Source organism: Myotis brandtii, unplaced genomic scaffold (genome assembly GCF_000412655.1).
Source record: "Myotis brandtii unplaced genomic scaffold, ASM41265v1 scaffold266, whole genome shotgun sequence".
Classification (NCBI taxonomy): domain Eukaryota; kingdom Metazoa; phylum Chordata; class Mammalia; order Chiroptera; family Vespertilionidae; genus Myotis; species Myotis brandtii.
Window position 1 is genome coordinate 5,197,002 of NW_005360124.1, and position 25,583 is coordinate 5,222,584.

General features: G+C 41.8%; 1 protein-coding gene across 7 annotated transcripts in view; it reads right to left on the bottom strand.

Annotated features, from left to right (window-relative positions):
* Positions 1-6,429: 6,429 nt before the first annotated feature.
* The window catches only part of LOC102245826 (transducin-like enhancer protein 4), a 166,617-nt gene continuing 147,463 nt past the window's right edge, over positions 6,430-25,583 (bottom strand). For all 7 annotated transcript variants that reach the window (XM_014541261.1, XM_005868293.2, XM_005868292.2 and 4 more), the window contains 8 exons: positions 25,253-25,446; positions 24,685-24,761; positions 15,172-15,421; positions 13,795-14,042; positions 12,262-12,409; positions 11,654-11,804; positions 11,226-11,302; positions 6,430-8,098 (listed from right to left, as the gene is read on the bottom strand). In XM_014541261.1, the coding sequence (XP_014396747.1) occupies positions 7,991-8,098; positions 11,226-11,302; positions 11,654-11,804; positions 12,262-12,409; positions 13,795-14,042; positions 15,172-15,421; positions 24,685-24,761; positions 25,253-25,446 (1,253 nt within the window). In that variant the 3' untranslated portion in view covers positions 6,430-7,990. The remainder of the gene's footprint in view (positions 8,099-11,225; positions 11,303-11,653; positions 11,805-12,261; positions 12,410-13,794; positions 14,043-15,171; positions 15,422-24,684; positions 24,762-25,252; positions 25,447-25,583) is intronic.

The window sequence follows — 25,583 nt, forward strand, 5'->3', positions numbered from 1 at the left end:
TCTGCCCTGGTTCCGGCAGCCCCGTTTTTTTCACAGGAAAGCAATCAGATAGTAACTTGACTGGTCCGAGTTCTATGATGAGATCTTAATTAAAATTCTACAAAGTCATCTCTTCGAACACCCTAAGAGTTCTTTGGTGGTGGAGAGAATTGACCTTTTTAATAGAGGTGCGTGTTATCAAGCACTTAGTACATAATCAAACTGTCCCTGAACCAGAGCAATCAATCAAAACGCCTTGTGGGCCCAGAATAGTGGCTCCCAGGATTTCAAACTACCTGTGTCCTTTGCCTTGAAGCTCAATCTGTCCTGTGAGCAGGGCCTCCAGTCACCTCAGTGAAATTTTAACATGAGTGAAAACACTTCTTTTTTAACCACCATGGTTGGGCCTTCATGAGCTCATACATCAAAACACACACTAGTAGTCAAAGAAAAGCTTCCCATGTGACCCATTTTTCAAATAAGACTATTTTTTCACGCTACAAAGTGCTTTACAAAAAAAAAAAAGAAGAAAAAAAGTCCCAAACAAAACACGCCATTTTATCAAAAAAGCAATACAAACTAAAAAAATTTTTTTTAAGTTAATTACATTTAAAGTTTGAAAGAGAAAGAAAACACATGAACTAAAACACTTCCAATTAGAAATTGAAAGATATCAACCTAGCTGGTTTGGCTCAGTGGATAAAGCATCAGCCTGAGGACTGAAGGGTCCCCAGTTCGATTCCGGTCAAGGGCAGATACCTCGGTTGCAGGCTCCTGGCCCTTGACAGGGGCATGCAAAAAGCAACCAACTGGTATTTCTCTCTGTCTCTCCCTCTCCCTTCCACTCTCTCTAAAAATCAATGGAAAAAATATCGAGTGAGGATTTAAAAAAAAAAAATAGAAAGATATTTTTGGTGCCACATCTTTCTTGCTGATGTTCTGGTTACCATTAAAGTAAACAAAACTTGTAACAATACCTGTTGACTAAAGATCAGACTTATAGTCACGTAGAAAATAGCATCACCAAGAAGAGCTGAGACCACTTGTAGCAAAGCCCAGGTTCACCTTTTTTTTTAAAGAAAACGTATGAACGTTTGCTTGTGCATGGTGAGAGAGTAATGTTCAGTTACTGATTAGAAGAAGAGAGCAGAGAGCACATGGAAGTGGTATATGGGAGTGAGACAGAACAATATAAAAGAGGGAGCCAAAGGAACACTCTGGGCAACCGTGTTCCGGTCGCTGACCTGCTGACCGTGGGGAGAGGCGGAGGACACGGGCTCTATTCAATTCACTAGTCATTCAAGTCATTTGGCATCTGTGGATCCAATTTCTCACCTGTAACACGGGGAATATAGAGGTACAGACCCACAAATCCCTATTTCCAATGCCAAGATGGAATATTCGAAGAATACCAGAAGTTTTTTCACGATGCATTTGGGGCAAAACTTCCAGCTATAACAGGGGTGGGCAAACTTTTTGACTCGAGGGCCACAATGGGTTCTTAAACTGGACCGGAGGGCCGGAACAAAAGCATGGATGGAGTGTTTGTGTGAACTAATATAAATTCAAAGTAAACATCATTACATAAAAGGGTACGGTCTTTTTTCTTTTTTAGTTTTATTCATTTCAAACGGGCTGGATCCAGCCCGCGGGCCGTAGTTTGCCCACGGCTGAGCTATAAGATGAGTAAGTTCTGGGGAATCTTATATACAGCATGGTGACTATAGGTAGCAATACTGTATTATATATTTGAAAATTACTGAGAGTAAATCTTACCTGTTGTCACACACACACAAATTGAAGTGATGGATGTGTTAACTAACCTTATTGTGACAACCATTTCACGATATATATGTGTGTATCAAATCATCACCTTGTATACATACCTTCAAGTTACATAATATGTCATAACCTATTAAAGCTGTGGGAAAACACAACTTTATAAACCTGGGCAACACTAACGTGCTGTATCTTCTTCCCCTTGCAGGTCTATGGTCGGGTTACAAGTTTACATGAGTTTTACAAACCTAATAACATGTAATAGGAAAGAGACATCGAACACTGTTCTTTGTAACTCGTGCAAAAACAAATCTTCGGCAGAAAAAGTCAAACAAGCACAAAATTCCACTACGTGGAAATGGTGTCTTCCAAGTCTGAAGGAACTGAACACAAGCCCTTTTGGTTCTTCTGGCTCAAAGTGCACCCACAGAAGGTCTGCAAGGTCCAGCCCAACCATTCAGTGTGAAAGCAAGTCTACCCCCTCAGCGACTGGGGCTAAATCCTTCACTCTTAGCTTGAGTCACCACTGAAAATCTCATTAGGGACACTTCACCCTTTGTTTTTAAGGCCATCTCTTCTCAGGAACCCAGTGTCTGGGAACCAAGGCCACTAGCCTCAGAGTCATCTTCACAACTGTCTGGTGCCCAGGAGGCTGTTCTTGACCACACTAAGACTTTGATGCTTAAAGATGTGCCTGGAGTCAGGTGGACCCATCATCATTGTAGAAAGCCCGAGTTTCCCAGCTCAGTCATAAAACTGGAAATTACATTTCATTGACACTGATTGCTTGGAGAAGAAAAGGAACAGTGAAAATCTGAGATTTAAGAACAAAGTTTAACCCTAACTGGTTTGGCTCAGTGGATAGAGTGTTGGCCTGCGGACTGAAAGGTCCCAGGTTCGATTCCGGTCAAGGGCATGTACCTTGGTTGTGGGCACATCCCCAGTAGGGGGTGTGCAGGAGGCAGCTGATCTATGTTTCTCTCTCATTGATGTTTCTGACTCTCTCTCTCCCTTCCTCTCTGTAAAAAATCAATAAAATATATATATTTTTAAAAGAACAAAGTTTAACACGATTTCTTGAGTGAATCCAGAAACAAAGTCTTGTTTTCATTCACCCAGGAACCACTAACAGGCTTGGGGGGGTGGGGGGGGGGGTGTGCTCTGTTCCCAGCTGCACCAGCCTCCTCTGCATTGGATGCACGGTGCCAAGACTTGACCTAATAGCTGTTGGGGGCAAGTAGGCTTTATACTGAAGTTCTTCAACTAATGAGAAGCTGCCCTGTAAGGAAAACTGCTCTGCTTGCTGCATGGCGGTTCCAGTTCTCACTCCAGCCCTCGTGATGGTTTCTGTCGGTGTCTCTTCCTGTCCCCACGGTGCTGGCCCTGGGAGAAGGCAGGCACATGCTGACCTGGTTGTTTTCTGTGTTGGAGCCCTTGTGATCACAAGGCCGGCAGCGTTCTATCTTTGACTTAGTTCCCACTGCTAACACATTCTACTTCCCCAACCCTGGGGATGAACAAAAATCTCTAGCTCAAGTCCAACTCTCTGCCACATGACACAGGATATGGCCAGGGTACCCCCTACGCTAGTTTCTGTCAGAAGAGACTGTGAAGTTTGGGAAATGGCCAACTGCTACGTGGGTGTGGGGAGAAAAGCTGGGCCACTGAAAACCATTTGGGCATTAGTTTGGACTCCACCGTAACAGAGTGCAAAAATTTACTGCCTACATTCTCAAAACCATACTCCACAAGTACCTTCTAGTGTGTGTGTGTGTGTGTGTGTGTATCTTGCTGGGCTCAAGTCAAATAAAGCATGACATTTATGGGAGTTTATTCTTCCAAATAACATTAAACTTGTTGGTTCTGGATGTTCTCACCAAGCCACAATATGAAGTTAATGGGGGAGGCTCCCTGCCTGTGGCAATGCCCAGGGTCACCAGGGTCACGACTAGAGAAGCCCACTCACCCACAAGTGGGTTTTTGCCTTGTATGTACTACATTCAGTCGACAGTAGGCACATACATCACAGGAACTCAGAACACAATTTGTCATGGATTTAAGGAGTTTTCCAGACGTTTTGTGATGCTGAAATCTCAAGCCAGCTAATGTGCGTGAAACTGAGAAGCAAAGAGCAGGGAGGTGGAAGCATGTGGAACATTTTCTCATTTTTCTTCCAACCTGTCGTGTTGGGCAACCGGCATGGAATTTCAACTGCAATTCGGAGCATTGGGGTTCAGGTCAGCTAGTTTTCCGTGGGAGGGTAGGGAGTTTGGGTGAACTGCTTTTCTCATACTCCAGTCCTTTGGGTGCCCTGTGTAAATTGTGTTCCAGCATCCGGCTGTGTAGGCCTGATGTGAGATCAAGGGGGGCTTCTGCAAAAAGGCTTGTGCTCATGATTTTCCTCTGGACACAGGCAGCCCTGTGGGAACCCTCCTTCCCTGCAGGCCCAGTACCTAAGATTCCAGCTGGGAATTTCCCTACTAATTCTACCTGAGACCCAAACGATTCTGTCACTTGCTGCCAAAAGCCCAAACAAAACTAAAATAAAATGTCAATGGCAGCTTATAGCCAGAGTTAGTCCCTACCATTATGATAGCATCACTGTTAAAGTGTAATATCCAAGAGGTTTTCTGATGTGTTCGGGTTAACAAAAAATGTCATTTCCACTGTCAGTTCTGAATAGAAGTTGGAATAGGAAAGTAAATCAATGCAATTAGCTCAAAACAACAGGACTGGTCGGTAGCCTCTGATGGGCGGCAGGCCCCACAGCTCATTGGTCAAAGTCACTCTACAGGTGGCCCAGGAGTTGGGGAGCTACAGAAATGAGCAGCCTGGAGTGTGAAGGAATTAAGTTTTTTTGTACCGACATCTTGGCAATTTTGTAATTGCTGACTTGAGGCAGTAAAGATTTTCTTACAAGTGCCAAAATTCTCAGCGGACAGTGTTGGACATCTTGTTTCTGTCTGTAGTCTTCTCACTCTGGGGTGTCAATTTCCCCTACTCCTGGCTGCAGTGTCCCAGAATCCCAGGGCTAGGAGAGATGCTTTGAAAGTTTCCATCCCATGACTGTGCAATTCCAACCACTTGTAGGTGTTTCAGGCTGCAGTTCAAGTTTCAGTGTTCACCATTCCAGGACTCAGCTGATTTTTTGCAGCTCACTAGCCAAGAAGCCAACCTGGCTAAATAGTGGCCCAAAAGTGAGGTGTGTATCTGCAGACACTTGAAGATCTTAGTTTTTTCTCCATTTCACCTGCCAGTCTTAGAAAGGTCTGATGGCTTTAGTCTGGATTTCTTTTTCCCCATTTCTTGGTAATTCCACGTAATTTAATCTTCCAGTCCTATACCACTCTGTTCTTTCACTGGAACTAATTTTCCCTTGGGTGTTTCCTATCTGTTGTTGTTCAGACTCTGCAACACCATACTTGGGAGTAAAAACTATGGTAAACCGAGTTATGATTACATCAACAACATTAAGATTTCTGTGCAGGTCAATCCAGGCCTGAGTATTCTATAGAAGATGTAACAACTGAATCTGATAAAACCTCTGCAATGAGAGGAGACAGATGCCTATTTAAAGAGGTAGATCTATTTACGGATTCATCTCAATTTTTATTCCAGTACAACAGACAATGTTTGGGTCAGAAAAAAACTGAAGGACATCCCAGATTTGACATATCAGACACCAAAAGGAATTAAGTTCCTGAGGGTGGCACTTCCTCCTTCTGGAAGCTTAAACTCAGTATGCAAATGTCCTACTGTTTGTGCCAAAATGATTTTACTCCAGATCTCACTTTTTAAGAAGTTTTAATAAGGATACACTGCAATTAATTGAGCTAAGAATACTTAAAAAATGTTATCATCTGATGTAGCAGCTCTCACAGTACTCACACTTGAAGTGCTGCTTCCAACCTTGTGTTGATGAACACTGAACTCTTAGCACAAGAAGTCAACACCTCTTACCACTGAGCACTGAGCACACTTCACACCACCGTGGGGCTCCCATCTCAGGCTCCCACCCAGCAAAGCCTGAAAATAACAGGTGTTTGAGTCCCAGGAATTTAGAATTCTTTAAGCTCCTCCTTATGCCAAATTTTCACACCCAACCAGTAGCAGTCCACAAGGCCTTGTGCTGTAAGAGACTTCATGCACTGTGTTGGGAATGCTTCCCAAACCCACTTGGCTGGAAATGGTATGTGTGAGCGATTCAAAAGCAGCGTTGGTCCCACAGACCTTACCTTAATGATGGAAAGGTTCTACCAATTTGTGTCGACCCATAACCACTTGAAATGTAGTTAGTGTGACTGATAAACTGAATATTTAACTTTAATAAACCTACTTAAACAGGCACAGATGGCTAGCAGTAACCACTGAGCAGCAGTTCTAAAGCATCAAGGCTTTGAGTAACATGGCCACTTTTTGATGGACAGTATTTTTACACACCAAAGAGGCACGCAATAAATAGTTGGTAGCAACCTGTCATTGATAACCTCTCCCCCTCTAGCTCTTCTCAAGTAAAAGTAAATATAAAAATAAAATAGCAACAATAAAAAGTTCACATTAGTTTAACACTAATCTTCTTGAATAAAACCTATAATTTTTAATAGCTAGAAGTGGCATAGTCCAAGACAAAAATAAACTATCGCCAGCAGATCAAAGAATTAGAAATGAGCATACTAGAAGTTATTTATGTTTAATGCTTAAAAGTCTGAATGCACAAACAATCTACCATTATAGAAGTACTGGTGGTCAATACAATGCATTAAAACTATGTACAATGCACAGTTTAGTATCAAAATCTTTCTACACTGTAGGGTTTTACGAAACTGTTAATGACATCAAACACTAAGCACTTAAGACACCAGTTTTTTTTTTCTGCTACCACATTAGGAACGTCAATGGACAGCCCATTTCAACTTGCAGCATCCATCCATTTCTAGTATGAAATTAAGTAATTTTCTACTTATACAATAAAGTTTATCTACACGGTTCTCTTGATTTTGATCCATAGCAGCAAAGGCACTGTACATCAGCAGATCCACAGACTTAGAAGATTTTTAAAGCATTCAAACAAAAAATAATAAAAAAAGAAGTCACATATCATAGTTTAACAGCAACAACGACAACATAAAAGATAACACAATGTTTCTGGCACAATGGCACAGCCTGTGTCCATTTCAGGGACATCCAACTAAGACATGGAAAGAAGCGGAGGTAAGGAAGTAAGTCCTCATCCCAGGCGAGAGTCCATTCTTTCTGGGGGTCAGAGGGGGGTCCTTGCAAATCCTCCTCTGCTGTCCTTGTTTTGTAAAAGACTTGACTTGCACAGCGGGAGGAATCTGTGCAGTCTGCGAACATGCCAAAAAATAGCCCATAATCTCTCCTAATGACAAAACTGCCCCAAGAGAAACTTCTCCCTTTGCAAAGAAATGTGGCAAAAATATTCAGAGGGATTAAGTTCTCTCTTTGAGGCCAAATTTAACTTGTTCATTTGTCTATAATACAATAAAAAAAGGAATTAGGAACATATTACAAAGACACTTGCCAACAAGTCCAAAAAAAAAAGAAAAGAAAAAGTCCAATTACTTTTATCGAATATAATCTAAAGCTATAGATATACTGATTAAAGTTGTCCAAATAGACTCAAATGAATATGATGTGGCCTGTCATGTTCTAATTGTTCAAATTTCCAAACATCTTGAAAATAAGTAGAAAATAAATCTAACAACACAGCAACATATTGCTTCAATATGTAATTATACATTTCACATCTCTATACAGTCATTAGTCTACATTTAGTGACATTTTTAATCAATTATTTTAAACCTTCCTTTCCCCTCCTTTGCCAAAAAAAAGGGGGGAGGGGTACCAAATACAACGCATCTTCATTATCAATGCAGGAGCAGACAGCTTTATTTAGTCAGTCATTGTTAGAAAGCCTTCTTTAAACAAAATAAATATATTACAGATATAATACATAAAGTTTCCATTCACTGTTAAGTATGGTTATTCCATGTTCTTCCAAGTAGAGAGCTGAAGATTTGGTATCACAGGTTCTCTTAAATGAGTATTCACAATTCCATAGCAAGGAGGAGGGGGAAGGTAGGGGGCTCGACGCCACTACTGCAATGAGTATTTGAAATCCTTGGTTTTAGATGGGGGTGAGGGGCCCGGGGAGGCTGACAGAACAAAGTGCTACAAGGAGAAGGAGTCCAGTCCACATGGAGATTTGTCCTTAATAAATAACTTCGTAAACCGTGGCTTTCTTATCCCCAGAGCCAGTGACAATGTATTTGTCATCCACAGAAATGTCACAGCTGAGCACCGATGAGGATTCTTTGGACTGGGAAAGAAAAATAAAAATAAAAAGATTAAATACAAAAGAGAAGCCCATTAATACTGCGAGGCAGGACTGGAGAACTTAGAGCGAAAAGAAGCATAGTGTGTTCCGCTGCCCAAAGAGGAGCCGAAGCAGGAAAGGCAGTCATGGTGCTTCCTTAACACAGCAGCGAGCCAGGCGCCCTCCGGGGACACTTCACCTGTGAGTCTACAGGTTCTTGCCCCGGGGACATCAGGTGCCAGGCAAGTTACCTGATGAAGCAAGGCCCTATTTCAAATCCTGTTCTCCAGACAGGTCAGAGCAGAGTGTCTTAGTACCAAACCCTTTAGCTTCACTCCTTTGACTTGGATTCAGGTGGAGCTACAAACACCAGACATGTCACTTAACCTGCCTGAGCCTCACAGTTTCTTTCCACTTGTTTATATCTTCTCTTTTTTTCAATGGTCTATAGTTTTCTGGTTAAGTTTATTCCTAAGTATCTTAATTTTTTTGTTGAAATGGTATATGAGATTGTTTGTTTAGTTTCTCTTTCTGAGAATTCATTATTAGTGTATAAAAAAGCCATCGATTTTTGAGTGTTGATTTTGTATCCTGCTACATTGCCAAATTCATTTATTAAATCTAGTTTTTTGGTAGAGTCTTTAGGGTTTTCTATGTTCAATATCATGCCATCTGCGAATAATGAGAGTTTTACTTCCTCCTTTCCAATTTGGATGCTTTTTATTTCTTCTTGTCTGATTGCTGTGGCTAGGACTTCCAGTACTATGTTGAATGAGTGGTGAAAGCGGACATCCCTGTCTTGTTCCTGTTCTTAGGGGAAATCTTTTAACTTTTGCCCATTGAGTATGATATTGGCTGTAGGTTTGTCATATATGACCTTTATCATGTTGAGACATGCTCCCTCTGTTCCCACTTTGCTGAGAGTTTTTATCAAAAATGAGTGTTGGATTTTTGTTGAATGCTTTTTCTGCATCTATTGATACGATCATGTGATTTTTGTCTTTCAATTTATTTATGTGATGTATCACGTTTATTGATTTGCAAATATTGTACCAGCCTTGCATCCCTGGAATAAATCCCACTTGGTAATGGTGTATAGTTTCCTAATAAAGGCACACAGGTGAAGACATCTTACTGTCCTGCCCTCTCTAGAGGGTTGCCATAGTGTTCAAGTAAGGTAATACATGGGCCAGAGCAATGAAAACACTGGGATTAGCTAAAGAACATGTATGCAAAATCCATGGACACAGACAACAAAGCGGTGATGGTCAGAGGAGAAGAGGGCGGGGGTAGGGTAGAGGTGGGCAAAGAAGGGGGAAATGGGGACATCTGTAATAGTGTCAACAATAAAATAATAAAATTAAGATAAAACACTACATTTTTTAATGGGGGATGTAAAAATATTTCTAATTTTCCCCTGTGAAAAACTGGAACACAATTAGCAAGCAGGGAGGGGGTCAATCTTTAGAAAGAAAAATGTATCACACTTCGAGCTCTTGGATACCCTGTTCAATTGTACTAACTACAAAGGGGTTAATGTTAACTTTTAACTGAACTGTGCTAACAAACGATCAAACAAACAAACAAAAATACCCACAGGATTTTAACTAGGACTTTGAATAATTAAAAAATAAATGTTTGACATGCAGCTGCTAACCCACTACCAGTGTTTCTCAAACTTTTATGTTTTTTTAAAAAAACCGATTTTAGGGGAAGAAGGAGGGATGAAGGGAGGGAGAAACATCAATGTGAGAGAGAAACATTGATCAGTTGCCTCACGTATGTGGTCCGACCTGGGATCAAACCCCCAACCTAGGTATATGCCCTGACTGGGAATCAACCAATCCTTTCTGGTACACAGGATGATGCTCCAGCCTACTGAGCCACCCAGCCGGGGCCCGCAAACTTTTTTGATCATGACCTGAATAAACACGTTTTACTTCACAATCCAGTATACACATAAGATACATATGTATACTTGCTACAAAACATGCACTCTAATATTATTATTATTTTTAAAGGCCTAGTTGGGACCATATAAGAGGCTATGACCCACAATACAAAAAACCTGCCACTATATTAGATTATAAACTTTATGACAGCAAGAATCAGCAATTTTTCTTCTATTGATTGCCTTGCACAGTATTTTCACTCAATCTATGTATTTTTTGATTCAATTATAACCTACTCTACGATGACTTAATATCACTAGGTAAAAAAAAACTGCAAATCTGTTACGTTATTAATACAAAAAAAAAGAACCTAAAAAAATAACATCCTAATTAAATAAGGTTAAAAAGAGAATCTTCTTTAACATGCCTATAAAATTCTCCATACCAATAAGAGTGAGGAGATTGTGTGTATCATGTCTAAAATTTATTTCTTTTACAAATAATTTCACAAACTACAAAAAGTACCACTAAGTCAATAAGAATAAAAGTTTATAAAATTAATCAAGATTTATTGAACTTTTTTCCATAACACTCTTTTCTCTTTTTTGGGGGGGAAAATTCAAAGAAAGAGCAATAATAATAGTAATCAGCAAAATGCTAAAATATTAAACAAAAATTTTAAATAAACCATGCAAACAAAAAAGAATTACAGAAACAAAAACCCTCCATGACAGCGTCTAAGGGGGTTGAGGCACAAAGAGCTGGCCATGCAGCAGGCACAGCACCTGGGCTCTGGGCGCAGAGAGAACCGGAGAGGATCCCGGCTCCACGGCTTGTGGCTGTGACACTAGCCTCCCCAGGCACAGTCTTCTTTCTCTGTGCAACAGGAATCACACTAACTCCTACTTCCTAGACCAGCGGTTCTCAACCTGTGGGTCACGACCCCTTTGGTGGTCAAACGACCCTTTCACAGGGGTCGCCTAAGACCATCCTGCATATCAGATATTTACATTACAATTCATAACAGTAGCAACATTACAGTTATGAAGTAGCAACGAAAACAATTTTATGGTTGGGTCACAACATGAGGAACTTTATTTAAAGGGCCAGAAGGTTGAGAACCACTGTCCTAGACACTTACCTGCCCATTACTAATCTGCAAGGATGCACGGAAAGAGCTTGTTAAACTACTCCCATGCAGTGAGCACAAGGTAAGTGAAAGCTAAACCAGCTGTTACCTGGAATATACTGGCTCCATACGGTGTTCTCCAGGCGTTCAGAAGGTTGTCCTTTCCAGTGCTCACAAACCATTTGCCTACAGGAAGAGGATTTCGAGAAAAGCAGTTTGTGATACTCTGTCAGACACTGAGACCTGCTTTACAGAGCTTCAAGCTATTCACAGGAAACTCGTCTAATTTGCAACAAATAAGAGTTGTTTTCACTGAAAATTATAGCTCACGCTCCTACATTCAGCCGATTATACTATGACAAGGACAAAGTGGCTGAATGCCAGGAAATTGCATGGCGTTAGGGAAGTAGGCTTGTGTAAGGAAGTGGTAGTTTTGAAGAGAGACATGTTCACGAACTGCAGGGCCTGACTTAAAATGCATCAACAGGTCAGAAGGCAGGATTCTGGCTGACAGAAGAGGACAGAGGGCTTGCTTACCACAGTGGGCAAACTTGAGTGACAGCACGCAGCTCTCGTGCAGATGGAGCTGATACTTGTCTGGCTTGGTGACATGGAGCACTTCCACGTTACTGTTCTCCATCCCCACTGCGAGCCACTCTCCGGTTGGGCAGTAGCCCAGAGAAAATATCTAGAATTAAAATAAGTGACAGTTATAATGGCTAGAGAAGACACACTTCCTCTAATTGGGAGGCACTGTTTCTTTTGGGTATACTACTTAAATTATAAAGGAAATCAAGATTATTTACATTGTACAGGGAAAAAAATCAAAGCCAAACAAGTGATCCCAAATTAATGAGACAGATCTCCACAAATATAATTTAGTAATAAATGATGTACAATTCAACTATATATAGAGTAATGGACTTTGAAAGAAAAACATGCTAAAAGCTTATAATAAAAGAGATTTATTAATCCTTCAATAGAATATATATTGTTTTATGTTGATAGAAAACAATGGAATTTTCAGCTGTCTAATCCAGAGTCAAAAGTGACTTTGTCTCACAATAAAGGAAGCGCCCCTTCTTAAGCACGTCACCTATTTCACAAAACCTCGGCTTCTGAAACATTATGGCGCAAGACTGTACCTGTGAGGTGAAGTCGTGCTGCTGCAGCTGCCTCCCTTCTCGCAGGTCCCAGGATCTGACCGTGTTGTCCAGGCCGCCCGTCCAGAGCTTGGTGCCATCATTAGAAATGTCAATACAGCTGGCCCCGTCTGTGTGGCCCTGGAATTGCCTAAAAATGTCAAAATGGAGAGAAAAATCCTTGAAAAGTTAGTTTTTAGGTGAATTCACTTTACAATTCCACAGCAATCAATTTTATTGCAGGTCTTATTTGTGGATTACCTTATGTTTTCTGATTATTCTTAGTAATGACAAAGCACATATGTAAGAGAGATTAAAGTTAAATTGAAAGGCTGTATTTTTATTTACCCATAAACACTTAGGAAATACTTGAAATTACTGTTAAGCAATAACTGATGGAAAAAAATCTCCAACTGAAGTAAACAAATAAAAACACACTGTGGCATATGTATGGACTATATAAGCCATATTTGAGGCCTATCCTCTCGCTGAGATATGAGGGGAGGAGAGAATGCAAGAGGGAGGAGGGAATATCTCCCTTTACAGACTATGGGGAAGGGCGCAGGGAGAAGGAATTCTTCTAGGTGCAAGTGCAGGAGGCTGTGATCTCAGGTTAAGGCACAGGAAAGAAACTCGGGGTGACTCAAATGCCGCAGGAGCTGGTACACTGTCAAAGACACTGGGGGAAGAAGGGATTAGAAGCAGTTCCTCTTAAGAACCTTACCCAAAGGGAACACAGTAATGACTATTTTGTTATTGGAATCATACACAGAGCTTCGTCCTGCCACATATCTTGCAACAGACAGCAGAGGCCTCTTCTCCTGCACACGCCCCCGACTTGTAGCTAGGCTTGATTACAACCTTCCCACACCCGTTAGCGGATCACACCTCTTGCTTCCTGCTCTCTCTGGTGCTGACATGTGGAGACTTGTTTCAGGGCCTTACATATCAACACCACCTTCTACAATCTCATTTCTAAACAGACATCTTAGTTATGTCTATCCACCCTTAAAGGTGGGACTACAGATAATCCAGACTTTTCAGGGTGAACAGCACCGAACACATGCCTGGCCCATGGCAGGTGCTCAACAGTCACTTGCTGAAGAACGACCATATCAGATGCGTGTGGCACCAATAGCACCACGTACTGTGAGTCTTCTCAGAGAGCGGCTATCGACAATGGCGGTTTGTTAGCAAGCACAGATGGCAAATTACGGATGTTTAACGAGCTCATGAGGTCATGAGAACCTTATGTACATTACTTATGTAAAAGTGACCTCATTTTTTAAAAACCTGAATGACACCAGTTAGTATAATGTCAAAAAGAAAAAAAGGAATAAAGAAGGCAACCCCATTCATTTGATAAAGTTTACGGCAGAAAACAAAGATTTTATATTAATAATGTTCCTAGCATCTTAAAATGGGCCTATTAGTTCTATTTCATCTTTTAGGCAGACAGACACGCATGCAGATCTCGGGTACAATGTGGTACAACAGCTCCTCCTCCATCCCTGGTGAGGAATCTTGCTGACCCACCTCACCAGCGTCTGGTTGTGCAGGTCCCAAACGGCGATGTTGCCGTCGCTGCAGCAGGAGAAGCAGACCTTGGAGTCGGGGCTGATGGCCAGGGCGTAGCAGGCAGGGGCCGAGGACGTCAGCTCCGCCTTGATGCGAGGGGTCGGGGCGGCCAGGTCCCAGATGGACAGAGTGCTGGCCTCCCCTCCCACAATTAGGGTGCGACCATCAGGGAGCAATCGGCAGGAACGGATGTAGTTATCCCTGTTCTGTAGAGACAAAAACCATCAAGAGATTACTCATGAGGAAAGGAAAACAGCATTAACACGAGAGCAGAAATCCATAAAGTATTGTGTTCCCTCCTGGTTTTAATGAGCCATTTTTACTTATGACAATGATAAAGTGGATTAATGCTAGAAAATTACATGAAATTAGAGAAGTACTTAAACTTGATCTACAAAATTTAGCACTGAGATATTTAATCTTAATTAGCATATAAATGCAAAGATCTAGACCTACTCCCACCACCACCAAATCAACCAGCTGCCTGAGTCATTTGCACACACAGGCGCGCACACTCATTAGCGCAGCAACCCACGCAGTCCTGAAGCACCAAGCCTGGGGACCTGGCACACTCGACCTGGCGGGGGAGAGGTCCCACCACTGCTGCCAAACTGCCAGGCTGCTGAGGAGACCTAACAGTCACCTCCTTCCACCTGGCCCTGCATTACCTGGCTAAAGGCTTCCTGGGTTTGATTGATTAAGCAACATCAGCTGGAGGCAAAATATGATTAAGGAGCATTAAATGACAGGAAAAAAAAATAATTTCTTCTCAGTTCATGAGGTCACGAGAATCTTGTGTAAGTTAATTATGTTAAACTGACCTAGCATCGTGCTATAGCAAAAATCCTGCTGCTGGTCTAAGGAAGAAAATCAAACTAAAATTTCCTTAAAAACTCAAGGACAAATACCCATGAAACAGCCAAGGGGGTCTGCAGTGTTTGTCACAGGATATATTAAGTTACTCTCGTCTCACAATGTGACAAATTAGGACAGTTAGGTGCACTCTCCCAGAAACCACATGGGCTCTTCCTTTTCCTACACCCCTTTACCAGACAGAAAAACAAGTGGTTTGCAGGCTCCTAGGCACTGAGCCAGCTGATGACAGCTACCCTGGTGCAGTGTCACATGAACTACTGGATAATTTCGCCCTAAGGAACTGAAAGAAGACGTGCATCCTCGCCAGCGCTTTACATCTCCACGTGAAAGACTACAAACCACTGAAAACAACTGCCCACTTGGGGTCAACACCGTGTGTGGCTCGTACATCCTGGTCTCTCACCGTCCCACCCTATTTTCTGAAAGGTGGTCTAAGCCCTGTGCATCATGCTCACTCACCAGACAGTCAAGCTGAGAGACAGGGCTCTTATTGCCGGGGTGGCTGATGTCCCAGACCTTGACGCAGCCCTTCCCACCCGTGTACACGTGTCTCGTGGGGTTGCTGATGGTCACTGCGCACACCACCTCCCCGTGGTTCAGGGTGTTGATCTGGCGAGCGTGTCGGGGGATGCCGGGTCCGATGAGGGCATCGGGGGGGAAAGGGACAGGCTGCATCTGCCCGTCTGCTGTCACATGGAAGGAGTATGCTCTAAGGCCGCAGAGGGGAGAAAAGACAGGAAGAAGGGAATGTGAAAGGTGGTACTTAACTGATCAGTGCAATGAGATGAAACATTAAACATTCTCAGCGCTACTTATGATTTGCAAACAAGTCAAATTTACCCAGTACAGTGGAAAGAATATAATTTCCAGAGTCACATCTAGAACTATAATCACTCCTCAGGTCAACTCTTTACTAGGCGCTGTATGACTTCAGTAGTCACGTAGGGCACTGCCTTCCACTATGGATGATTCAGAACCTGTGATGAGATTTTGCCTAGAGATCACTTCACACCAATCAAGACTTACTGATTGGAGATCAATAAGCCAAAACTATGGAGCTTAAGGAGGCTCCAGGCCTACATGGTAAGATGGCAAATGTGCCGCAAAAGAAAAAAAAAAAAAAGTCCTATAGGACTTGAATAACAAATCCTAGTAATTCTAAATGAAATTAGAACCTGAAAGTGTCCTGTGTGACTGCCCCCAGGCCCACCTGTGGATACCTCTCAGCAGCTCCATCTCCAGTAAAGTACCTGGTTCTCAATGCAGCTTAAATTAGAGCATCTCCCTCACGGACCTCTCTATTCTGAGGGCACTTAAGTCAGCCGGGGATGAGAGTGGGCTGTTATGCCTCTGGAAGCAGGAGGTGTGGGCGGTAGCGGGGGTGGGGGTGTGGGGTTGGGCCTGTCTTGGGGGTATAGAGCCCATCTGAAATGATGCCATTCTGCTTTGCATGGAGCTTCAGAATGTGCTGTTTATGGAAGAAGTTGACCAAAGTCATACCAAGGGAAAGCATCTGTGGGTACACAAAGGACAAGCACTTGGAGCAACTGCAGAGAAGATTTAGAATCAAATTAAAACAGTTTATGGTTCCTTAATGCAAACATCTACAGGACAGCCACATTCATCAAAATTCAGCCCATCACTGAGGGGCCCCATGAGAATGAAGCACGTATGTGGCTATGGAAGATGTGGGCACCAGAGAGGGGGAGAGCTTTCTCTGTCTGTGCAGACCTCAGAACTGTCTGTAGAAGAAAAGCAGCATGTCAGACTTGCTGAGGGGGAAGGAGGGGGGAAGCTAGGAACACAACAGACACAAGGTACTTCTCTGGTCAAATCAATAGAACTTGGGAGAGACCGTGGATGTGTGACCTGACACAGAGAGGTAGGTACTGAGGAGGACTCTAAGGCTTGGAGCCCAGGTGACTAGGTTGACTGCAGTACATTAAAAGGTTTGGTTTTCTTTAACTTGAGGGTCTAGGGCAGGGGTCCTCAAACTTTTTAAACAGGGGGCCAGTTCACTGTCCCTCAGACTGTTGGAGGGCCGGACTATAGTTTAAAAAAAAACTATGAACAAATTCCTATGCACACTGCACATATCTTATTTTGAAGTAAAAAACAAAACGGGAACAAATACCATATATGTATTTGCATGTGGCCTGCGGGCCGTAGTTTGAGGACCCCTGGTCTAGGGGAACCCAAACAACTCAACAAGAAGTTGAGCACTGAGATTCAGGAGAGAAGTCAGGCTAAAAGATCAGTCTAGTCATCCACAAAGAAGTGACAGTGAAGCTAAGGAGCAGAAAGAATAATCTGGAGCAGAGTATGTCATGAGCAGAACAGATGCAGAAGTTAAGAGCAGGCTACCTTTCAGGAATCTACAGCAAGAACAACCAGGGAGGCAGATAATCAGGAGAGAAGATGCAATGGAAAGAAAGGGGGAGAAGATGGTTCATTATATGACAACCAAGAGATTCATTCATTCAACACTCATTTCCTGGGTACCCCAGTGTGCCAAGCACTATGCTAACAGGACTGGGGATACAACAGAAAGAAAAAACCCACATACCCCTGTTCTCTTAAAGTTACAGCCTGGGGGTAGGTGGCAGCAGGTGGGTGCAAGGGCAACTTCATTAGTGAGAGATTCACATAAATATTAAAATGTCAGATGGTCAATGCTGTGAACAGTGCTCATACCACGGCTCTCTGGCAACTTGACATGGTGAGAGGACAGGGAAATGGCAATGGGGCTGCAATCTAGGAATGGGTGTTAACTTCCTCAGCAAGGTTAGTATGAGAAGGAAGAGCATGGAAAACTGAAGAGTAGAGTGAGATACAATGCTTATCATTTAGTCAGAGAATATTTATTAAATGCCTCAGGAGCCCCGTTCTAGCAGGTGCTGGAGAATCAGAGTAAGACAGACAAAGCCCCTATCCACCAGAGCCTACATCCCAGAAGGGAAAAGACATCATATCAGCAGATAAATAACCTCAATGGTGGTTAAACACTCTCTCTCTCTCCCTCTCTCTCTCTCTCTCTCTCTCTCACACACACACACACACACACACACACACACACACACACACACACACACAATTTTCAGATAAAAGAGATAAAGATGCAGGGAGAGGTCTGAGGTAGTGTTTGAACGAGACCAGAAGGAAGGACACAGGCCTTGCACATGTGAAGGGGAACATTATGGAAGAGGAGCAGCAAATACAAAGTCCTTGAAGCAGAACCAAGCAAGAAGGCACGGGCCAGTGGAGAAGGACAAGATGAAGAGAGGCAGGGCCATGTTCACAGATAAAAGAGATAAAGATGCAGGGAGAGGTCTGAGGTAGTGTTTGAACGAGACCAGAAGGAAGGACACAGGCCTTGCACATGTGAAGGGGAACATTATGGAAGAGGAGCAGCAAATACAAAGTCCTTGAAGCAGAACCAAGCAAGAAGGCACGGGCCAGTGGAGAAGGACAAGATGAAGAGAGGCAGGGCCATGTTCACAAGGACTTTGTTAGGTTGTCATGAGGAGTGTGGGCATTATTCTGAGCAGAATGGGAAGTCACTGAAGACTTTGTACAGGGGAGTGACATGATTCAGTTAATGTTTTAAAGGATCATTCTGATTTCTGGGTGAAGAGTGAAATGTTAGTGGCAGGATAAAAGAAGGAAAAGTAGCCAGGGGCTAGTGTGGTAATCTAGGGGAGAAGCGGGTAGCTAGGGCTTGGGATACTGTGAGAAAGCTGGGAATAAATTTGCAATTCAAAAAATTACTCTGGCTGGGTGAAGGTAGAGGAAGCTGTGTTGGATGGGACATTTGAATTTTGAAGGTGACACAGTGAGGGGTGATGACAAGGTCTTCTTTGTGAGTGTGTGAGTAGGTAACAAAAGTTGAAAAAGGCAGAAACTCACTGGAGGTGACCCGGTCCAAGGCCCAAGATGCAGTTACTGTGGGACTGACCTTGTAAACGAACACCAGGTCACCCAGGATGATGGTGGACTCTGCTGGGAGGGAGACCCTAAGCCAGTGCCAAGACCTTAATAAATTGGAGAAAGTCCCCCAACAAGGTAAAAAAAGCAGGTAGAGTCCAAGGGCATGAGCCTGAAAGACACAGGGTTTTCAGAAAAAAGGTAAGAGTCTGATTCAAGCAGAGATCGGAGAAGCGAGTGGGGATGGAGGACAATGACAACACAGCCTTTATCATCCCGCCATGGCCCTGAGGATTGTGGCTATGAAACAGGGCTGCAGTGGAGGGGGCCCTCATGAGAGAGCCAGGTGTCGGCTCAGGCAAGGAGGGGAAGGTGGTGCTGCCTGTAGAGAAAGGCCGAGATTCTGAGGGATGATGACCGAAAAAAAAAGGCTAATTGATTTAGCAATTAAGAGGTCATGAAGACTAAATCTTAAAAGCAGGGAAAGAAAGGTTATTCCAAGTTTAGAGTGTTATACATTCTTAATGATAATTTACTTGAAAAGACATCCCTTCTCTCCTCTCTAGAATCACTAAGTGGTTTTTAAAGAGCTTTGAGAATTTAAATAGTTAAGAAACCAGACATACTATTTCTTTTGAGGTTTTCAATAGGAGAATTCTTCAATTTAACACAACCACTCTGTGAACACCTACGATGGTCCTGGAACTCCCTTATTAAGAATTTCAAAAGCCTATATGCATGAAGGACATAATGTGGTCCTCTGTTTGCTACAAGTTTATGTGAGATACTTAAGACTAAAAAAAATAAAGCTCTAGTACATACTATGTATCAAATTTCAACAAACTCTTTGATGTGTACATTGCAATAAGTACTGGCATGAGTACTAAAAGCCAAACTTTCTAGAAATCAGAGCTACCCAAGCTTGAAGAACTATTCTTTTTCTATCCAGTTAGATGCATCAGGAAGTACACTCCAAGCCACATACTCTGATATGTCATGCTAAGAATACAAAATCAGGCAGGGCACTGGCCTTACCCACAAATGGTTTATCATCTAGGCAGTGTGATGAGAAAAGTACAGAAGTGACTATAATACCAATGTTGCATTGATGTTATAATAGACTCAGTGAATGCTTAGTGATTAAGTGCAAATATATATGGTAACAAGGAGTATGATGGTAGGAGGAATAACACACACTTATTTCAATAATCTAGATGAGAGGTAATGAGGGTCCTGAACTAGGAAGGAGAAGAAGGCTAACTCACTAGAAGCAACAGATAGAAGATTCTGTAGGACTGAAATTATGAGATGTGAGGAGGGAGCCAATAATAACTGAGTTTCTGACTTCAGGAAATAAAGAAACAATATTAGTAGTTACTGAAAATGGGTAAATTGGGAGAGGGATTTTGTGAATAAGATGAATTTGAAGAGGAAGTAATACATACTCATGATGCCTAGCTGAGAAGACCAGCAAATACCTAGAAACACAGGGCTGGAGGGAGAGGGTCCGGGGAGCCAGAGAAATATATAGTGACCAGCCGTGCACACAGGCAGATGAAGCTACTAAGAGCTAAGAATGGATCTCTAAAGCAGATGGTGAAGAGAACATAGGAAGTTTGAACTTTCTGACAGAACTGTACTTCAAACAATCAATGAATCTGCAAATCATTCTTTTTTTTAAAAAGCTCATTACAATTATTTTATTTGGACCATCACCTTTTGATGAAATCCCAGCTTAAAGAAGGTCCTTGGCCTTCCCACAATCCACCTCCTTTACCCTCTCTAAGAGGCCCAATTCTGTAATGTTACATTCTCCCTTCTCATACTTTGCAACACCTTCTCCAATTTTTCAATGTTTCAAGACTGAACTAGACCTTGAATTCACAATTAAAGGTCTGGCTGTTATACTTTATAAAGTATGATAGAAAAGTAGGTTCTGTAAGTAGCATATGAACTTACTAGTAGGTTAGCCAGTCAACAAATACTTAAGGATTTACCATGTTTCAAGCATTGTTCCTATTTTGAAAAATCTTGCTTTATTCAAAAAATGAAAACCCCAAAAAAAAAAAAAAACCCAGCATGAAAAGACTTCTGAATTGTGAGCAGCCTAAACCCCATAAACCTGAGGTCTTTGTTATGGCTGAATTCACATGCCATAGCCTATAATACAATTAGTACCATGGTTTTAATCGAATAGTTTCACACTATTTATAGAAGCCTCATTTAAGCAGAGTTGAGAGAGAAAGTCCATTTTGGCTTATGTTGAAATTAAACTATGTTGTCATTCCAATTACATACTGAGTGGAACCCTTGCTAATTCACCAGAAGAGACGAGAGCACCCAATGTGAATTATCAAATAAATGCTATTTTATTCATTAGTTTAGAACATGCATTTAATTATAATTTTTTATAATACCTAGCAATTCATTTTGTAAAACTAATTAGGACAGAGATGCTCAACTCTTAAAGTCTTTCTGGGGAAAGGCAGTTACTGTGTGTGTGTGTGTGTGTGTGTATGTGTGGGGTGGGGGAGACCTTAGGTGATTGATTCTGTTTTACTAGTGTCCTGGTGCACGGATCCGTGCACACTGAAAGGAAATTAATTAGAAGAAATATTTTAATAGCGCTATTCGCCCTTTCTCTATAACAGAAGTGTCAACCAAATTCACAATCGACAATGACAGACTGAAACACACCTATGTGCAATTGGTGCCAGCGAGAGCTTTAAATGTATCTTGCAAGTGCGAGTTAGCTTAGCCTTTTATATATATAGATAAACTTGCTTAATTAGACCTGCTTTCTGATTTAGCTAAACTTTTTCCAGCCCAGTGAAGCACCCCAACTTCTCTTTCAGGTAATTGTCAGCAACACAGCAGTAAATATCAACATGAAGCAGATTATTGTAGATCACACAGGGAGAACAAAGGGTAAAATATTTAATTGCAGCAGTGTTTGACTATATTCTGTGCAGTGAGAAAACCTGAAGTCATTTTCAAGTTCCACCATTTCTTACTTCTTTTTAGTAGAGTCACATTTCTAAGCTTTCTAAATCTCCATTTTCCAGCTAATGAAAAGAAAATAGGATTCCACCAAGTCTCCTATCTACCTACTCCAGGACTTCTGTAAGGATCAAATGAGATGAGGCATGGGAAACGCTTCACAGACATTTGGTTAAAGAGTAAAATGTTTCCACCTGGCTATAAAGCAAGTCGTGTTCCTGGGCTGAAGAAACTGCAAGGAGGCTAATCGCTAGGGAGAGGAAGCCGGGCATTGCTACATGATGTCATTACCTGGACGGACACTTAGCATATTAGCCTTTTATATATATAGATGTTCTAGCACAAAACAAAGTTTTTCTGTTGAAAAGTATGCACAACACAAAGTTTCACAATTTTGTATCTTATAATCTGAAGAGTCACATAATCATTATAATCATTTCTTCTGTAAACATCTATAATAAAAGTATATTATCTCTATATGTGTAAATGAATGTGAATTTACGCCTTGATGCTGTTATAGAAAGACATAGCAATAACAGGAATGCGGAGTTTAATGTACTCAATCGAAACTTCTTTGGCCATTTCTGCACCCTACAACATGAGGTTGAAAAACTGGTAAAACCCTGGGGCAAAGTTAAACAGAAAATAATACTGCAGTTGAGTGAATAGCTACTGTGTATCAAACATGGTACTAAACATGTAACATATTGTCTTATTTCATCCTCACATCCTCCTTGTTTGGTGATGCAAGCCCTAGTTTACAGATAAGCCAACTGAAGCTCACAAAGTTAAGAAACTCAATGAAGTCACTCTCTTCACAGTTGTCAATTGGCAGAGTCAGAATCGAACTTGCATCTGCCTCACTCCAGAACCCATACTCAGAGTTCCATCCCACATTCTCTTTGGGATTCCTGGTATCATCTGCCAATTACATTAGTTGTGACTCTTATCACTCCTAGGAACAAAATTTCTCAACCATCCTCCAACCCATCAACCCTTCTAAAAGGCTTTCACAATGTTTATAATACTGGGAGTCAAGACTGGGGGAAGGAAGGGAGCCTCTGGGCAGCAGCTGAGAGAAGCACCACCTCATCTGCTCTGGTGGTTTTACTATAGCTGTGGGTGCAACTGCTGTTTAAGCAGTGACTGCAGTACCTGAACACGGGACGATGCCTCTTCCCTAAGGGACCCCTCCATCCCCATAGCTTCATATAGAACTCATAGGTATTTGAGTTATTTGATTAATCCCTTGACCTTGTTATTTAGTCACTGCCTGCAATAGACCAAACTTTTCACCTTCAAATACATCAGAGTTCTTGATCAACAAGACTTGTCAGTAAACAACTATTTCCAGAACACACATAAGTACACAGAATTTTATGATAATTGATTATACCTTCAACTCTCAAGGAACTTGAAGTCTAATTTGTCTTGCCTCCCTTATTAATCAGTCAAATATTTACTGAGCAACTTGACTACAGAGCCAGCACGTGTCTGATCCAACAGAAAAGCATCTGTAAAGCAGTAAGTTACAGAAGGAAGAACCAAGAGTTTGATGTATCAGGTGGAAAGTGAAGAAAAGGATTACGGTCAGGAATGATTAACACTGAGGGGCAGGCAACTTGGGGAGAGAAAGAGAACACATAGGAAACAAAAAGGTGACCAGTCCCTGAGTGTATACTTAGTAAATAACTAAGCAATGGGAGGTCAGAAAAGGGAGAGATTGGCACATATTTTCTTCTATCCATCCATCCATCCATCCATCCATCCAATAGGTATAAATTGTGATCAACAACTATGAACCAGGTACCATTCTAGGCACTTCTGTAACTGAACAGCCAAGCGCTCTTCTGCTCTGTTATCATGGAACTTAAATTCAAGTGGGGAGAGACAGATAATGGCTATAGGTAAGTATGAAAAAGGCAAGGAACAGAAAAGAAGGACGGGGAGAAAAGGCAAGGAGGATGCTATTTTAGATAGGGTTGTTAGGGCTGAACACTCAAAGTGACATCTTAGTATAGACCCGAAGTGAGACAATAGGCCACAGAAGACCTGAATGTGCATGAAGGACCAGAGACAGCAAATGTCCCAAAGTAGGCAAGCCAGTAGGGAAGCCTCTGTGCGAAGGGGATTAAGCTGCTACTAAGGGCCAAGTTATGAAAGCAGAGGGCAGGTGAGAAAGCAGTAGTGATTGGGGAAGCAGCATTTATATGGTGAATAAAGGTGACAGACAGGATGCCAGTGGAAAGAGCAATGAGGATAGAAAACACATGTGACGAATAAGGTAGGGAGGGCCTGAGGGGACGCTTCCCAAAAGAGAGGAAGGAGAGAGGAAGCGAGCTAGGATTTTAAAGGAAAAGCCAGTGTTATTTTATAGTAAATGCTTTGTATCTGGGAAGATGAAGACAAATAGCAGAGAGACCTGTCTACGGTTATATTAACTGAAAGTTACACTGGATTCAAATGAAGGATGTGGAATGAGATACGGCAAGATCGGAATGTTCAAGAAGAGGCTGAAACAATGATGTGTACAGGTTTCGCATTCATGACTCAAGCGGGCTGTGAATACAGGGACTCCAAATACCCAGCTCCCAAGACAAGAAGCCAGCTGACAACAGAGCAAGCCACCTTTTCCGGAAACACAATTGAGCATAAAACCACACTTCTTTCTTTTCAGCCGTTAAAGTCTGGCATGTCTTTTCCCAACATGCTCAAATTTTGAGCATCCAGGTTTACATATGAGACTTTTTTTTTTAAGGCAACAAAAGAATTGCCTCGAAAACAGTAACAGACGTAGAGAAAACCTGATTGCTGGAGATGCCTCAGCAATTTGCATTTTCATATTAGCAGCTCAAGATTTTAAATTGAAAACACAAACCCCACCTCATTACCTCTTTCCTTATGCTAAGAGAAAATGGAAAATACTTTGCACAGAAAAAAATGCAAGCCGCGGGAACTGCCCTACACTGTCTAGCAGTGCCCAAAGTTTAAAGGGCCAGCAGAGCCCAGGGCCTGGCGCATGGTGAGGTGGGGGACAGAGATACTCACGGTTTTCCTCCTGGAATGCCTGTCAGGTTTGGAGGTATTGCTGGCACACGCATGTGATGGTGTGGATCAAATCCAACCTACATTTTTTTTTTTGCAAGAAAAATAATAAAAACAGACAGTTACATTTACTCATTTCATCTTAATATCTTTTCTAAAACCTGGGAGAACAGATTCTTTAAAAATAACATTTTAGAAACATATATGGAATTATCTATTTATTGATGAAATGATGGGATGTGTATGATTTCAAGGTAACATAATTGGGAGTGGCATATACTTAAAAATATACTGCTAATTATTCATGCTTATGAAGGAAAGGAAGCACTCACAAAATTATTAAACTACTTGCTGTACTTTGGTACATTTAAAAAATTTTTAAATGGAATATAAATTAAAAAAAGAAATTCCCTCACAATAGAAAATGGATCTCATGATATAATTACATATAGTTTAATTTATAAATACACACTATAAATAACTCAAATTATACAGACCGCATTAAAAGAACATGCATGAACAATCCTCTGTGCTCTGAAATGTTTATTTTGTAAAAAACCCTCAGACATACCACTGGTGATCTCCCATAGGCAGCGGCTGCGGCGGCGGCAGCAGCAGCAGCACTCATCTGCGGGGAGATGTTGTGCAGCCCTGCATAGGCGGCTCCAGGGCTCGTCAGCTCCCCATTCATCCCAGCATGGGGCACGATCCCAAACGGGGTTGGATATGGACAAGGAACTGCCATTGGGGTCCTTAGGCTTGAAGCTACAGGCAAGGACGGAGGAGGAAAGAGAAAAACAAAGAACACAGGTAACAATAATGAAGACATTCTTATATACATTAAAAATAGGTTCAATGATTCAAATAAGCTTATTTTTATATTCTCAAAAATCATTCAGGCC